The sequence below is a fragment of the Callithrix jacchus genome, chromosome 19 (genome assembly GCF_049354715.1).
Source record: "Callithrix jacchus isolate 240 chromosome 19, calJac240_pri, whole genome shotgun sequence".
Classification (NCBI taxonomy): Eukaryota; Metazoa; Chordata; class Mammalia; order Primates; family Cebidae; genus Callithrix; species Callithrix jacchus.
Genome location: NC_133520.1, coordinates 35137320 through 35154981, shown reverse-complemented (window position 1 = coordinate 35154981; position 17662 = coordinate 35137320). Strand labels below are relative to the sequence as shown.

At 35.7% G+C, this 17662-nt stretch overlaps 1 protein-coding gene across 24 annotated transcripts in view; it reads right to left on the bottom strand.

The window, feature by feature from the left end:
• The window catches only part of CD46 (CD46 molecule), a 33732-nt gene that overhangs the window by 3581 nt on the left and 12489 nt on the right, over positions 1–17662 (bottom strand). For 13 of the 24 annotated variants that reach the window (XM_008985596.6, XM_008985599.6, XM_008985601.6 and 10 more), the window contains 4 exons: positions 16344–16385; positions 9353–9391; positions 7570–7605; positions 6982–7045 (listed from right to left, as the gene is read on the bottom strand). In XM_008985596.6, the coding sequence (XP_008983844.2) occupies positions 6982–7045; positions 7570–7605; positions 9353–9391; positions 16344–16385 (181 nt within the window). Of the gene's footprint in view, positions 1–2130; positions 2224–6981; positions 7046–7569; positions 7606–9352; positions 9392–16343; positions 16386–17662 lie in introns of all 24 variants that reach the window. The other 11 variants (XM_078357029.1, XM_078357031.1, XM_078357032.1 and 8 more) reach the window with 1 other exon arrangement.

Sequence of the window (17662 nt, the reverse complement as noted above, 5' to 3'; positions counted from 1 at the left end):
TCAGGGTCTGATTGCAAAAATCCAAAAAATTGCCACCTCGGGCATCAATGGGTTTGTTTCTCTTTGTCGGGAAGGCCATCATTATGGTTCTCTATTGTGTTACTACTATACTTATAATATTGCAGTTCCCTAAGGACTGTTGTGATGACTGACTTAATGGTTTGGCCTTTCACTGAATTCTCCAAGACCACTATATTTTTCTCTCTCTCTCTTTTTTTTCTTTTTTGTGAGACAGTCTTGCTCTGTCACCTAGGCAGGAGTGCAGTGGTATCATCTTGGCTCACTGCAACCTCCTCCTCCTGGATTCAAGCAATTCTTGTGCCTCAGCCTCCTAAGTAGCTGGGATTACAGGTATGCACCACCATGCTAGGGTTTCACCATGTTGGCCAAGCTGGTCTTGAACCTTAAGTGATCCACCTGCCTTGACCTCCCAGCCAACGTGCCCGGCCACCACTATATTTTTCTAAGTAAATAATTTTTTTCCCATAGTAGTAAAATCTCTTTTCTTTAAATAAAGTTTTAAATAGAAATCCAATCTATGCCAAAGATAAAAACCATTAACATAAATTAAAAAAATATATTTATTGGCTATAACAATGAAGCTATTTTGAAAATAGCAAAAATTTGAAACTGGATTACTGATTGCAATTATCTTATATTAACTACAGCATTCATTAAATTATCTTCAAATATTTACAGACACACTGAAGCTCAGAGAGAGTCTAGAAACTATTTTCCTAGTTGGGTTTAGCCTCGAAAGTATCCTAAGAGATTAAGAAGATACAGTAGTCTTCTCTTATCCAGTTTGACTTGCACAGTTTCAGTAACCCACAGTCAAGTACAGTCAAAAAATACTAAATGGAAAATTACAGAAAGAATAAGTTTTAGATTGTGTACCATTCTCAGTATCATGATACTTCACGCCATCCCACTCCGCCCCTCCTGGGATATAAATCATCCCTTTGTCCAGCATCCCCACGCTGTGGACACTATGTGCCTGTTACTCAATGGCGGTCTTGGTTATCATAGTACCTGTGGTTATGTAATCTTTATTTTACTTAATGGCCCCAGAGCACAAGAGCAGTGATGCCAGCATACTGTTAAATTGTTTTATATTATTATTACTTGTTGCTGTTAATCTCTTACTGTGCCTCATTTATAAATTAAAATTTATCATAGGTATATAAAACAGCACATATATACATATATATACACACATATATATACACACATATATATGTATGTATATATATATGTTTAGTACCATCTGAGGTCTTGGAATGTCTTCCCCGTGGATAAGAAGAACTACCGTATACAGGACTGGGTGCACTCTGACTGCCAATTCTGGTGGGTATGTTTTGTCTTTCCCTTTCCCCCTGTGATCAAAGACACTCCTTTGCTTTTCCTAAGAAATTGTCTTTCCAACTGGCCTTTGTAGATCCTGCTCCCAAACTTTTGATTATAACCTAGGGTAGGGGCTCACATTATAAGAGGTGGGATATGTATCTCCCTCTCTTCCCAGCTCTGCAGATACACATTCTAGCATAGAGGAATAGTTCTAATTAAATTCAAAGACAGAAGGCGGAAAGGGTCAAAGGGTTTAGGGCAATGCAATCCATTACTCTTCAAAATCTGAGGACTTTTTCGTTTTCCTTTAATATGCTAAAAACATCCCAGCCCAGGGAAACTGATAAAAGGCCTTTACAGAGTTATTTATACACTGCAACTGAATACATTTACAAAATTAAGTAGAATTTATTTTGGTTTCTATAAAAGGGCATTTATCCTCCTTGCTCTTAAAATGATTTGATTCTGTGGTTATTTCCCCCTGGGCTCACAAATTCTTACTTTTGGATTCACAGCTGTTTTACAAGGTACAAGCGAGGTAGTCTGATGGGGGAACATAACTCTGTTTAAAGCCTACGTCAAAGCAAAAGCCTGTCAGGACACATTATGTTTTCAAAAGGACTGGTATAGGAAAACAATAATTTAGCAAAGGAACAGGAACATAAATTTCCTCTTTGATATTTACTCCCAATATCTCTTTGCTCCAATTATTGGTATCTATATATCCACTGAATATTTTTCAAAAGAAAGGACATCTGAAAAGAAACAACAGAAAGCAGATACCTTTTAATGATAAAAGCAAACCTTTCTCTCATCTCTTCTTCTCAGAGAGAAGTAAAATTTACTTCTCTGTGGGTTTCATCAGTTAGGTATGTGCTGAACAGAGGAAGGGAAAAGGGCTGAATAAAATAGTGACTTCAAACCAAAAAGAAACAAGAGTAGCATAACAAGTGGGATTAACATCCATGATGGAAAAGAATGGCAGGAAAGCTGAGAATTAGGTTCATGACTTAAGACTTTCTCATTCTCACTGAAGGACTGGAAACATGAATTTTGTATTAGAAGCTACTTGAACTTTGAAGTCATACAGATCATGCAGCAGATAAACAGACTGGAAATTCCTGTTTAATATATTTATCTTTGAAACCATTTTGTAAGAAGTGAGTCATGTCAAAATGTTTTCAAGGCATAACACATAGTTGAGGAGAAATGATACTGGTCTCTAGCACCCAAGAATTTTTGTTGTTGTTGTTGTTGAGTCAGAGTCTCACTCTGGAGACTGGAGTGCAGTTGCCCAGGCTGGAGTGCAGTGGCGTGATCTCAGCTCACTGCAACCTCTGTCTCCCAGATTCAAGCAATTCTCCCGAATATAGCTGGGATTACAGGTGCACGTCACCACACTAGGTTAAGTTTTGTATTTTTAGTAGAGACAGGGTTTTACCATGTTAGTCAGGTTGGTCTTGAACTCCTGATCTTGTGATCCACCCACCTTGGCCTCCCAAAGTGCTGTGATTACAAGTGTGAGCCACCATGCCTGACCAGATTTTTTTTTTAAAAGACAGCATCTCACTATGTACCCAGGCTGGTTTCAAACTCCTGAGCTTAACCCGTCTGTCCTGTCTGCCTTGGCCTCACAAAGTGCTGGGATTACAGGTATGAGCCACCAAACCCAGCCTAAAACCCTCAATGTTGAGGGAATACATTGAGTATGTATTAAATACATGTAATATTATCTTAGAATCAACTTTATGACATCATGTATTTTTAGATGTCTCTGGAGTTTTGCATTGAGAAGTTCTTCCTGTGGCACATCTGTTTTCAATCTGAGGGGACATCCTTGCATTGCTGAAACATTTTTGAAAGGTCAAATGCTAAAGAATTTGAGGGCCAACTAGAAAAACATTTAAGTTAATTTGATCCTCTTTTTCCCCACGTCACTATATGCCCCAATTGCCTGAACTGACCACTTTTTATTTTGGGGGGGAATGAGTTTTGCTCTTATTGCCCAGGCTGGAGTGCAGTGGCACGATCTCAGCTTAATGCAACCTCTGCCTCCCGGGTTCAAGCGATTCTCTGCCTCAGCCTCTCAAGTAGTTGGGATATAGGTGTGTGCCACCACGCTCAGCTAATTTTTGTATTTTTAGTAGACATGGGGTTTCGCCATGTTGGCCAACCTGTTCTCAAACTGCTGACCTCAGGTGATCTGCCTGTCTCGGCCTCCAAAAGTGCTGGGATTACAGATGTGGGCCACGGAGTCCAGGCTGACCACTATTTTTAACAAAGTAATTGGGTCAGTCAATATTAATGTAACATTAAAAGTCAGTTTAGTTTACACAAAATAACAAATACCCTAGTGGAAAAAAGGAAAAACAATTTGTCACAGGTAATAAATACATAAATTATGCAAATAACTTTAGTAACTTAGCCAAACTGTCACATGTTCAGGATGACTTAACTAGAGTTAAAAAAAAATCATTACAAGTAATGAAAATATTTATGTGAACAAAAATCATCTGTTGTTCAGAAGCACAGTCGTGCCATGCAATACAGAACTCAAGCAGTAGCAAAAACAGGGCTGTGGCTTCCAACACTAAAAAGTATGGTAGAAGAATCAGTAAAGAAAGGAAATGGGAGGGGAAAAGGCAGGAGCATGTGGATGGGAGCTGTTTTGGACTAATTGGTATCCTATACTGTTCTTAGCTGAGAGCTACGAAAGCAGAATACTTTAACCTTTTGGCCATCTTTCATCAAGTCATGTAAATGATGTTGGATGATCCTAAAATGACTACTTACACTATTTTTGTACTTTGAGATGAAGGCTGCAGAAGGGTAATTATGTTCCCCAATCACCATAAATACCAGTTTACATCAAATATGGGCTTTAACAGCAATTTGTGATTATTTGGGCCTATTAGCCTGCTTCCAGTTACCCCTGGAAGTAGAGCAGTAACTCCAGACATTTTATCATCTTTATAAGAAGTTTCTAAGGCCAAAACAGCCAATCTGGGGGGACAAGATTATAGTCATTAAACTGCAAAGAAAATAAAAGAAATCTTTATGTTTTTAAAGAGTTTAAAAAAAAAGTAAGAAAAGCCAAGTACTATTTATTACCCCAGAGCCTTTTTTTAAGGATACACACGGATGGGGAATCTTAAAAACTCCAATTATCTTAAACATTAGAAAAATTTGCCCATAAGCTTGATAGTGTTTCTTCAGGTCTCAACAACATGGGCACATCAGTAGTGGCCGACACCCTGGTCAGTGTAGCCCAGGCCCAGCAGCAGCAGCACCGGGAGCTCACTAGACAGGCAGGGTCTAGGCTCCACCCCAAACCTAATGAATCAGACCCTGTACTTTAACAGATTTCGAGGTAATTAATGTGCACATTAAAGTCAGAGAAGCATCTGCTCTAGACTCTGAAGAACAAAGATAAACCACTCTCACATTCAATTCAGCTACCAAAATAAATGGGAACTACAAAACAATAGATCCATAAAGAGAGCCTAGCTTTGGATTCGGCCATACGTATTATGCTGAATTTCCAATTGAGTATGTTCCTGTCATAAAAAGGGCAACATCTAACCTAAAAGATTCCCATGCAGTTTATATTTTAAAATTCAAAGGCAATTATGAGTTTCCTCTCTCACACTATTTTTTGGACGATTTTTCCTCAAGTTGTGCTACTATTTACAGAATTACTTATGTTGCATTGGCTAAAGATATAACACCTTCCCAAAATATTTTAAAATTTTAATAATAGCAGTTGTCTGTTGGACCTTATGCTGTAAAATATGGGCTTTAAAAAAAATCACCAAATTAATTTTGCAATCTCAGTTCACTATTGCTACTGAACTTTTAATTTGGGAGTACAATGGTCAGATAACTGTTCAGTTTTAAAAGATCCATTAAGGCCGGGTGTGGTGGCTCATCCCTGTAATCCCAGCACTTTGGGAGGCCAAGGCAGGCAGATTACTTTAGCTTGGGAGTTTAAGATCAGCCTGACCAACATGGTGAAACCTGGTCTTTAGCGCAGGTACAACAAATTAGCCGGGGGTGGTGTTGTGCACTTGTAATTAGCCAGCGTGGTATTGCACGCTTGTAATCTCAGCTACTTGGAAGTCTGAGGCAGGATAATCCTTTGAACCCGCCCAAGGTTGTGCCATTGTACTCCAAACTGGGCGACAGGGTGATGATACTCCATCTCCAAAAAAAAAAAAAAAGAGAGAGACCCATTAACTGCTAGCTAGAGAGAGTTTGATTAATACTTGTTAAGCAACCTTTAAAAATTCTAATGCAGTGATATTTTAAACAAAGAAGGAAAATGAGCAGAATGTGATTGTATTTTGCTTTCCTTAGAAGTTGTTTCTACACAAATCTTATGGACTTGTACACATATTCCATTATTAGTATTTTGTACTCACATTGCTGTAGATATGTAACTTTTAAAACATACAACTGATAAATAAATCAAATATGTATATTGCATTCCATAAATACAAGATTTAAGATTCAAGTGAAGGGATTATGGGTATTTAAAAAGATAACCAAGTAATATGAAAAAAATTTGAGTTTCTTATGAGTAAAGAATGTACTTTTATGACTTAGCCCAAACCTGACAATCAGTATAAAAGGAATATATATCATGAAATCATGAGTACCAAAAATCTTAAAATAATTAGGTTTGATTTCAAAGCTATTTCTAAAACTAGAGGGGGCAACATTTTTTTTAAAAAAATCAATAAATATGAATATTATCTTTCAGAAATTTTAAAGCACCTAATCTTAGTTTATGTTCCAGGATTCATTCTAAGTATTCTGTCAAAATGTAAAATTTGAGTTTTTCAAACTCAAATACAGGATTCATTCTAAGTATTCTGTCAAAACTAAAATTTGAGTTTGATGTTTAAAAACCCTATTTTTGCTAGAAGATATGTACTTGTACAATTTTCTTCTATTCTAAGCCCAATTTGTACATTTTTATAGATTAAAAGACACACAAAAGTTAATTGAGGTATCTTATAAATCTAACCCCTCTCAGCAAGTTTAACCCCATCAGTTTTACTGCAATCTGATAAATTCAGAGGGCATAAGAGAGAAATCAGATAGTGTTGTTTTTAATCCCCCAGTTTAACATGTATAACAACTCGAAATGAAAAGACATCAAACTGGGTATTTAAATGAGATGCCTACATAGCTTCTTACAACTAGCTAAGCTATATAGACAAGTGGAAACTTTCATTATAAAAATTCTAGTGCATACAACTGTCAAAGTCTCCACAGCGAAATATTTTAGATTTGATTTTGGCCACCAGTGCAATTTAAGAAATAGGGAATAGTTAGGGTAGACAAGGCCTCATAGTGGTCATGATTTGTTAAATAACTTAAACCTCAAATTCCAGAGTTTTCTTAAAGTCATAATAGCGGTAGTAACTTGCACAGATTTTTTATGTTGTAGTGATGTTAAAAGCTGAAAATATTTTTAGTAAAGAAATTCAATTGGTAGGACACACTAATGCAGGCACTTTTTTTAAAAAAAGATAGCATGCGATACTTAAGATTACAAACTTAAACTGTACAAAAGCATGTCAAGGATAAGAAAGACTAAGAAGTTAGAAGAAACATGCTTTAATTTACCCTTTCTTCTTCCTTCTTTGAAGATATCTGTGCAGGCCAAAAGAAATTATTGCAACTCCAACAACTACAAGAAACCAGGAAACAAATGACATGTAATTCTGAAAACTGATCACCAAGATTAAAAATCTAGCAGAAGAAATAAATGTTGGTTACATTTCAGTGGTCAAATGTTACGTTATTTAAGCACCTACATATTCATATTACATCCAGACTCTTTGCTATCTAAATCCAACTCCCCATAATCACTTACACAGTGCATAGTAAGTCAGAGAAAAGTCCTTGCTTTAATCTAGAAAAATATCAAAAGCGCATTTGGGAAGCCAACTCCTATTACTGATCATCTTGAGAAAATATGTATTACTTAGGCTTTGTTACTAAGTGGATACATAGAATATAACAGAATATAAAATCACTAACACCAGGCAGGTAGTAAGTATATAAAATAAAAGGTCAGGTTTTCCTAAATTGGCTTAATTAACCAACCAATTTACAAGCTATAAAACTATAGAAACTGAAAAACTATTTTTTAAATGCATGTCTTCACAATAATGTTTGGATTTAAGTGGTGTCAAAATTTGTGATACTTACATATAGCAATAACAATCAGAGCAATGGCCCATTCATCTGAGAAAGAAAGCAGTTCAAAGATGTTGAACACACAGATCTCCAGATAGGATTTATTTCGGTCAGATCATCTAAACACTTGATATGGTTTGGCTATGTCCCCACCCAAATCTCATCTTGAATTGTATTTCCCATAATCCCCACGTCATGAGAGGGACCCCATGAGAGGTAACTGAATCATGGAGGCAGTTTCCCCCATGCTGTTCTCATAAGTTCTCATGAGATCTGATGGTTTTACAAGGGGCTTCCTCCTTTACTTGGCTCTCATACTTCTCCTTCCTGCCACCATGTGAAGAAGAATGTGTTTGCTTCCCCTTCCTCCATGATTGTAAGATTCCTGAGGCTTCCTCAGCCCTGCAGAACTATGAGTCAGTCAAACCTCCTTCCTTTATAAATTATTCAGTCTCAGAAAGTTCCTTATAACAGCATAAGAATGGACTAATATAACACTACGGAGAAAAAAAAAGTTTATATAGTTTTAGCATGACTACTAGTGCATCCAGGTCATTTTGATCACAGAATCCTTCTAATCAGTTTCCAGGTTAAGGGTTCTACTTGTGGAACTCTTAATGGAAACTCACTTTTCATTGTTTTTCTCTATAGCTACCACATCAGGTTATTTAGTAGTACAGTTATTAACAATTAGAATTCACTACATTAGAGGAAAATAATTTTGAAAACTATTATCCCATGAGAGTTGGTTTAGTTGAATAGTTATTCTGTCATTTCTCATGATTTTGGAAGACATTTAACTTATATTTTTTCCTCCAAAAGTAGATCTGCAGAGTGAGTCATAAATAAATTTCTATTATTCTATCACCCAGATGGTATTTACAGAGTCTTCACAAATAATACTTTATCTTATCAATCCCCTTCCTATCCTCTCTACTTCCCTACTCTGCCCTGCCCCAAAATTAAGACATGGTCCTAAATACCAATAGGATTCCCTTTATAAATGAAACACCACAGCACACATGGATAAAAAATATACAGAAAAACTTGAGCATACATTTTTGACTGTCTAGGGAAAATGAAATAATCCTACAAAATCTTAATTTTTAGAAGTGTTTCTGTCAGTAATACCTTTGCTTCTAAACTGACATTACTTTTGCTATAAATCAAATTGCTGTAAGTTAAAGCATAAAGTGCCATGTTTAACTCTGCTTTTCTCATCTCATAAACAGTTATCAAGTGTTTAATGGTTGCAGATGGAAATAGATTTACTGGCACAATGACACTTGGACCACAGATTTTGGAGGTAAGGCAAACACTAAAAAACAAGCCGAAGGTGCATTATGTAAAATGATTAACCATTACTAAATGAGAAGTAATAGACTGTTGTCTTTTTTTACTTATTAAGAAATCTTTATATTTCATTGGCCTTTATCACAACTATATGTCATCATTTGCTTTAATATGTATTGTGTGAACTGCATGAGCCTCCATCAAGTATGTTAAACCAGTTTGTTACATAGAAAATGAACCCAACTTAGATTACTTTAAGGTTCATGTATATAAAGGTATGAATAGAAAGAAAATTTATCAATGGATTGCCATCATAAAATAACAATATAATGTGAAAAGAAAATTTTGTTTTATATATTTTAACCTACCTACAAACACAGCATGTAAGAAAGCTATCCTACCCTACTAGGGATCCTATGTTGGGGCACCTCATAGTAACTGTAATTACCTACATGTTTCTACATACACTACCACTTATATTAGTCATGGTAGCTATACCAACCCAAACTGTTAAGCATTCCTTCATCAGGATTGGGATAACCTAGAAAAAAGAAAAAATAGATTAAATTAAAAAAAAAAAAAAAGAATAAATAAAACTTAAAATCCTTTAAATTCATAGGGTGATTTTTTTCACCTTTGTAGAAAATCCCTTAAAATATCATTTTCCTTATAAACTATATTGTTTCTCATTTAAAGTAATATTATAAACATTTATAAATGTATATTTAATGTCATCTTTTTTCTTCTTGCCCACTCACATTTCCTCTGACAATATTCTGTGGTACAACATGTAAATTTATCTTTTTTTTTTTGAGACGGAGTTCTGCTCTCATTACCCAGACTGGAGTGCAATGGCGCGATCTCGGCTCACCGCAACCTCTGCCTCCTGGGTTCAGGCAATTCTCCTGCCTCGGCCTCCTGAGTAGCTGGGATAACAGGCATGCGCCACCATGCCCAGCTAATTTTTTGTATTTTTTAGTAGAGACAGGGTTTCACCATGTTGACCAGGATGGTCTCGATCTCTTGACCTTGTGATCCACCTGCCTCGGCCTCCCACTATATTCTCAAAATTAGTCTATAAATCCAATGTCATTCTAATTAAAATTAAAAGATAGAGGGATTAATAAATGCTTTAGAGTTGACCTGAAATGGAAGGAAACTTCCTCAACATAATAAAGGCCATATATTAAAAACCAACAGCTAACATCATACTCAATGTTAAATGAATGAAGGCTTTTTCCCTAAGATCAGGAACAAGACAAGATGTCCACGTATGCAATTTCTATCCAACATAGGAGTGAAAGTTCTAACCAGAGCAATTAGGTAAGAAAAAGGAATAAAAGGAATTCACCACTGAGTAGGTCTATCTGGAAAAACGAGCGTGGCGCTGTTAAAAAAAAAAAAAGGGAATTCAAGGCTGGGCATGGTAGCTCACGCCTGTAATCCTAGTACTTCGGGAGGCCGAGGTGGGCAGATCACCTGAGGTCAGGAGTTTGAGACCAGCCTGACCAATATGGAGAAACCTTGTCTCTACTTAAAATACAAAATTAGCTGGGTGCGGTGGCATATGCCTGTAATCCCAGCTACTCAGGAGGCTGAGGCAGGAGAATTGCGTGGAGGCAGGAGACGGAGGTTGCAACGAGCCAAGATCGCGCTATTGCACTCCAGCCTGGGCAACAAGAGTGAAATTCAATTTCAAAAAAAAAAAAAAAAAGGGAATTCAAATTAGAAAGCTCTGTTTGCAGATGACTTGATCTTTTATGTGGAAATCCCGAAGGATCACACACACACACACACACACACACACACACACACAGGCAAACATCTCTTAGAACTAACAAATATATTCAGCCAAGTGGCAGGTTACAAAAAGAACATACAAAACTCAGTTGTATTTCTATTCACTAACAATAAATAATCTGAAGAGGAAATTAAGAAAACAATATTATTTGTAATAGCATCAAAAAGAATAAAATACTTAGAAATAAAGTTAACTAAGGAGGTGAAAGACTTACATACTGAAAAGTACAAAACTGCTAAAAAATTAAAGACATAAATAAATGGAAAGATACTTGCATTTATGGATTGCAAAATTTAGTATTTTTAAACTATCATATTACAAAGCAACCTTCAGATTCAGTGCAACTCCTATGAAAACCCTGATTTTTTTTTTTTTTTTGCTGAAATAGAAAAATCCATTCTAAAATTCATATGAAATCTCAAGGGACCACAAATAGCCAAAACACTCTTGGAAACAAAGCAAAGTTGAGAAGACTAACGCTTTCTGATTCCAGAACTTATTATAAAACTATAATAATCAAAACAATGGTAATGACAAAAAGACAGACATAGAGACCAATGGACTAGAACAGAGACATCGGAAATAAACCTCTGCATATATGGTCAAACGGTTTTCAACAAGAGTCACAAAGAACAGCCAAATGGGAAAAGAGCAGTCTCTTCCACAAATGGTGCTGGTAAAACTGGATATTCACAGGCAAAAAAGTGAAGCTGGACCTTTACCATATACAAAGATTAACTCAAAATAGATAAAAGACCTAAACACAAGAGGTAAAACTATAAAACTCTTAGAAGAAAACATAGGGGAAATGCTTCTTGACATTGGATCTGGCAATGATTTCTTGGATGTAACACCAAAGGCACAGGCAAGACAAGAAAAAAATTGGATTTCATCAATTACCAGCAAATTTTGTACATCAAAGGACACCATCAACAGAGTTAAAAGACAATCCACAGAATGGGAGAAAATATTTACAAATCATGTATGTAATAAGGGAGTAATATCCAGAATATATAAATAACTCCTAAGACTCTAACAAATATCAACCCAACATGAAAATGGACAGAAGACTTAAATAGATATTTCTCTAAAGAAGATATACAAAGGATCAATAAGCACATGAGAAGATTCTCAACACATTTCTAATCATTAGGGAAATGCATATCTAGTATGCATATCTACTTCATATCTAGTAGGATGGTCTATGGTTTGAATGACCCCTTCAAAACTCATTATGAAATTTAATTGTCAATGTGATGTTATTAGGGGTGGCACCTTTAAGAGGTGCTCAGGTCATTATGGCTCTGTCCTCATGAATGGACATATGTCGTTATTGCAGGGTTGTGTTTGTTAGTCAGGGCATGGTTATGCCCCTCTTACTCTCTCTCTCACCCTCTCTTTTCCCTTTCACCATGTGATAGCCTCTGTCATAATACAAAGCAAGAAGGCCCTCACAGATGCCCACACCTTGATATTAGACTTCCCAGCCTCCAGAACTGTGAGAAATAAATTTCTGTTCATTATAAGTTACTCAGTCTGTGGTATTCTGTTCTTACAGTACAAAACAGACTAAGACACTTGGATATTATTGAAAAAAACAATTTAACAAGTGTTGGTGGATATGTGGAAAAATGAGAAACATTTGTACACTGCTGGTGGGAATGTAAAATGGTGCAGCCATTGTGGAGGACAGTATGGCGATTCCTTAAAATATTAAAAATAGAATTCCCTTGTGATTTAACAATTCTACTCCCAGGTATATAACTAAAAGAAGTGAATACAGGAATTCAATGTTTATAACAGCATTACTCAAAAGAGCCAAAAGATAAAAACAAACCAACCCAAGTGTCTAGAAGCAATGAATGAATATAGTATATACATATAATGGACTATTATTCAGCCATAAAAAGGAATAAAGTTCTGACTCATGTCACAAGATAGATCTAGATGAACCTTAAAAACCTTATGGTAAGTGAAATAAGCCAGACACAAAAGGACAAATACTGGGATTCCATAAGTGGACTCCACTTATTATATCTAAATTATATGAATTTACCTAGAATAGGCAAATTTACAGAGACAAAAATAGACAGTAGTTACAATCAGGTGCCAGAGAGGGAGGAATGGAGAGTTACTGTTGAAGTAGAGTTTCAGTGTGGGATGATTCTATTCTATTCTAGAGATAGATGGTACTGATGTTTATATAACAATGTCAGTGTACTTAATGCCACTGAATTATAAACTTAAAATGGTCAAATGATAAATAAAATGAAAAGTTGATTTGGAAAAATTAACATGAGAGTACCTTAGAAATTTCTGAAAAGAAGTGTTCTGGAAGTTATTAAAACATATAGTACTACAGTGAAAAAAAATTGCTTCTGGTACAAGAATGGAAGAATAGACAAAACTCAAAGGAGAAAGGAAGATGGAACACCTATGAATGCAATGTATGATACAAATTGGCATTTCAAATCAGTTGGGGAGAAGACAACTTATTCAAAAAATGTTTCTGTTTAGCTATTGGATGGTGGTGGGTGGGGTGGGGAGAGGTTGAACCATGTATCTCATTATATACACCAGAATGAATTTCAGATGTACCAACGATTTAAGTGCAAAGACCAAAGTCAGAACACATGGTTGAAATTTTATATAATTTTAGCATATGGAAGACCTAAAGTTTTACTAAGAAAGACACCAAAGTCATAGCCACTAGGAAAAAGATCAATACATCCAACTACCTATTAATGTAAAACGTCTGAACATATAAATGACCATGGATAGGAGAACAGTTAAATGAAATATGGTATATACTTAAGTCACCATTAGAAAAGATGAGAATAAATTTAAACACAACCCCAATCTAAGAGTGCAAGTGGAAAAAGTTCAAGTTGCAGAAAAATATGTACAGCATGACATCATTTTTAACAAAAGGCAAAACACCAAACTACAGTATAACTACACATAAAAATGTTGATGGTCCTAGCCAAAGCCATCAGGCAAGATAAAGAAACAAAGTGTATCCAAACAGGAAGAGAAGAAGTCAAACTATCTGTCTGCAGATGACATGATTCAATATCTAGAAAACCCCTTAGTCTGGCCTAAAAGCTGTTCCAGATGATGAACCTCAGCAAAGTTGCAGGATACAAAATCAATGTACAAAACTCACTAGCATTCCTATACACTAACAACAGCCAAATTGAGAGCCCATTCGGAGAAGCACTCCCATTCACAATTGCTACAAAAAGAATAAAATATCTAGGAATACAGCTAACCAGGGAGGTGAAACATCTCTACAATGAGACTTATAAAACACTGCTCAAAGAAATCAGGGAAGACACAAAAAATGAAAAAACGTCCCATGCTCATGGATGGGAGAATCAGTATCATTAAAATGGCTAAACTGCCCAAAGCAATTTACATTCAATGCTATTCCTATCAAACTACCGACATTCTTCACAGAACTAGAAAAAACTATTTTAAAATTCATATGGAACCAAAAAGAGCCTGAATAGTCAAGAAAATCTTAAGCCAAAAGAACACAGCTGGAGGCATCACATTACCTGACTTCAAACAAGGCTACACTAACCAAAACAGCATGGGGGTACTGGTACAAAAACAGGTATATACACCAATGGAACAGAATGGAGAGCCCAGAAATAAGGCTACATATCTATGACCATCTGATCTTCCATAGAACTGACAAAAGCAATGGGGAAAAGATTCCCTGTTCAGTAAATGGTGCTGGGATAACTGGCTAGCCATATGTAGAAGATTGAAACTGGACCCCTTCCTTGTTCCATACACAAAAATCAACTCAAGATGGATTAAAGACTTACATGTAGAACCCAAAACTATAAAAACCCTGGAAGACAACACAGGCAATATCATTCTGGACATAAGAACAGGCAAATATTTCATGGCAAAGATGCCAAAAACAATCGCAACACAAGCAAAAATTGACAAGTGGGATTGAATTGAAGAGCTTCTGCACAGCAAAAGAAACTATCAACAGAGTAAACAGACAACCTACAGAATGGGAGAAAACTTTTGCAAACTATGCATCTGACAAAGGTGTAATATCTAGCATTTACGGGAACTTAAACAGATTTACAAGAGAAAAACACTATTAAAAAGTGGGCAAAGGACATGAACAAACACTTCTCAAAAGAAGACCTATATGCAGCCAACAAACATATGGAAAAAAAGCTCAATATCACTTATCATTAGAGAAATTCATATCAAAACCACAATGAGATACCATTTCACACGAGTCAGAATAGCTATTATTAAAAAGTCAAAAAATAACAGTTACTGGCGAGGTTGTAGAGAAAAGGGAACACTTATACAGTGTTGGTGGGTGTGTAATTTAGTTCAACTATTGTGGAAAGCAGTATGGTAATTACTCAGAGAGTTAAAGGCAGAACTACCATTCAACCCAGCAGTACCATTACTGGGTATATATCCAGAGAAATATATATCATCCTGCCATAAAGACATATGCACATGAATGTTCACTGAAGCACTATGCCCAATAGCAAAGACATGGAATCAACCTAAATGCCCATCAATGACAGATTGGATAAAGAAAATGTGGTACATACACAAGGAATACTATGCAGCCGTAAAAAAGAATGAGTTCATGTCTTTGGCAGGAACTTGGGTGGAGCTGGAGGCTATTATCTTTATCAAACAAATGCAGAAACAGAAAACCAAATACCGCATGCCCTCACTTATAAGTAGGACCTAAATGGTTAACAACTTATGAACACAAAGAAGGAAACAACAGACACTGGGGTCTACTTGAGCAGGAGAGTGGGAGGAGGGAGAGGAGCAGAAAAGATAACTACTGGGTACTAGGCTTAACACCTGGGTGATAAAATAATACGTACAACAAATCCCTGTGACACATTTACCTATGTAACAAACCTTCACATACAAGTTTGAAATTCTACAAAAATATATTCAAGTACAACTCATGTCATTAAAAGTTATAAAAAGTAATCTATATCCAATAGTACAACAAGCTTAAAACTGACAAAACAAAAAAACCTGGAAAACACTGCTTGCTTCATATTAAAAGGGCTTTAATTCATAATGAGCTCTCAAAAATCACTAAGAAACATATTTTAGAAACCTAATACAAAAATAGACAAAGCACATGAATAAATAAATGTGTATCAAAAAAAGTTCAGATTCACTGATAATTAAGGAAATGCAAATTGGTCAGGCATGGTGGTTCACACCTATAATTCTAGCACTTTGGGAGGCTGAGGCAGGAGGATTGCTTGAGCCCAGGAGTTAGAGACCAGCCTGGGCAACATGGCAAAACTGTCTCTATAAACAACACAGAAAAAATTAGCTGGGTGTGGTGGCATGTGCCTGTAGTTCCAGCTACTTGGGAGGCTGAGGTGGGAGAATCACCTGAGCCCAGGAGGTTGAGGCTGAAGTGAGCTGTGGTCGCACCACTGTACTCCAGCCTACGTAACAGTGTGAGGCCCTGTCTCAAGCAAACAAACCAACAAACAAACTAAAAACCAACAACCAAGAAATGCAAATTAAAATAAGATGTTACTTTTCACCTATCATTTAAAATTCTTAACATTTTTTAAGGTATGTCTAAAGTTTTTAATTTAAAAAAATTTTAAGTAAAAAAAATTCTTAACAATATCAGTACGATAAAGGGCTAACCAACCTGGATAACGTGAAACTGGAGGCTTGTAAGTAGGCCTCGGACCTAGAAAAGTAAGTTTGATTTTATAAATTCATCAGGGCCTTATCAATATAAAATTATGACTTTAATTTTGACATTGATTTTTAAAGATTATTAATCAAAATGAAGACTACATATACTTTACAAACTTTGCAATTCTACAGATTAGCATTTGCCTATATATATAGCTGCATAGGTATGTAAGGATGTAGGTACAAGAATGCTCACTATACTCTGTATTTTATAATGGAAATCCTAGAAGATAACCATATAAATCACAAAAGTAATGTGTGGCCGGGCTTGGTGGCTCATGCCTGTAATCCCAGCACTTTGGGAGGCCGAGGCAGGAGAATCACTTGAGGTCAGGAGTTCAAGACCAGCCTGGCCAACATGGAGAAACCCTGTCTCTACTAAAACTACAAAAATTAGCTGGGCATAGTGGTGAGCGCCCGTAATCCCAGCTACTTGGGAATCTGAGGTGGCAGGAGAACCACTTAAACCCGGGAGGTGGAGGTTGCAGTGAGGTGAGACCATGCCACTGCATAGCAGCCTGGGTGACAGAGCAAGACTCTTGTCTCAAAAAAAAAGGAATGTCCTTGGGGTAAACATATGTATCTTTTTTAAAAACTGTAAGTGGTATCATACTACATAATTTACATCTTCCTCTTTTCCACTTAGGATTCCTGGCTATTTTTTCATGTTAGCAATTTAGATCTACCTTAACATAATTATGTCACTATTTAGTTGTCTTCTGATGATGAAAACTGACAACCCACCTATATCTTACTAATAAAAAAGAAGGTCCTAATTCAACATATATATGTATCCCCATAATCTGGGGATATAATTTCATATACATATATACATATACATATGTGTATATAAATATATATATACATATAATATGTATATATGTATATAATTTATGTATATATGCATATAAATGTATATAATTTATATACATATACATATGTGTATATAAATATATATATTATATACATTTATATACATTTATTATATTATGTATATACAAGGGACAGTAGTAATTGTGGGAAGAGCATTAGCCTGGGCAGACTATGCTTAGTTAACATCATTTCTATGGTCTTCCATTTCCATTTATACACATATATTATGTATATGTATATACATAATATAATAAATGTATATAATGTATATAATTTATATACATATACATAATATATATGTATATGTATATAAAATTATATCCCCAGATTATGGCAAATAATTTTAGAATCACTATGTATAACAACTAAAATGGCTATACAAATGTCCTCCCTCTT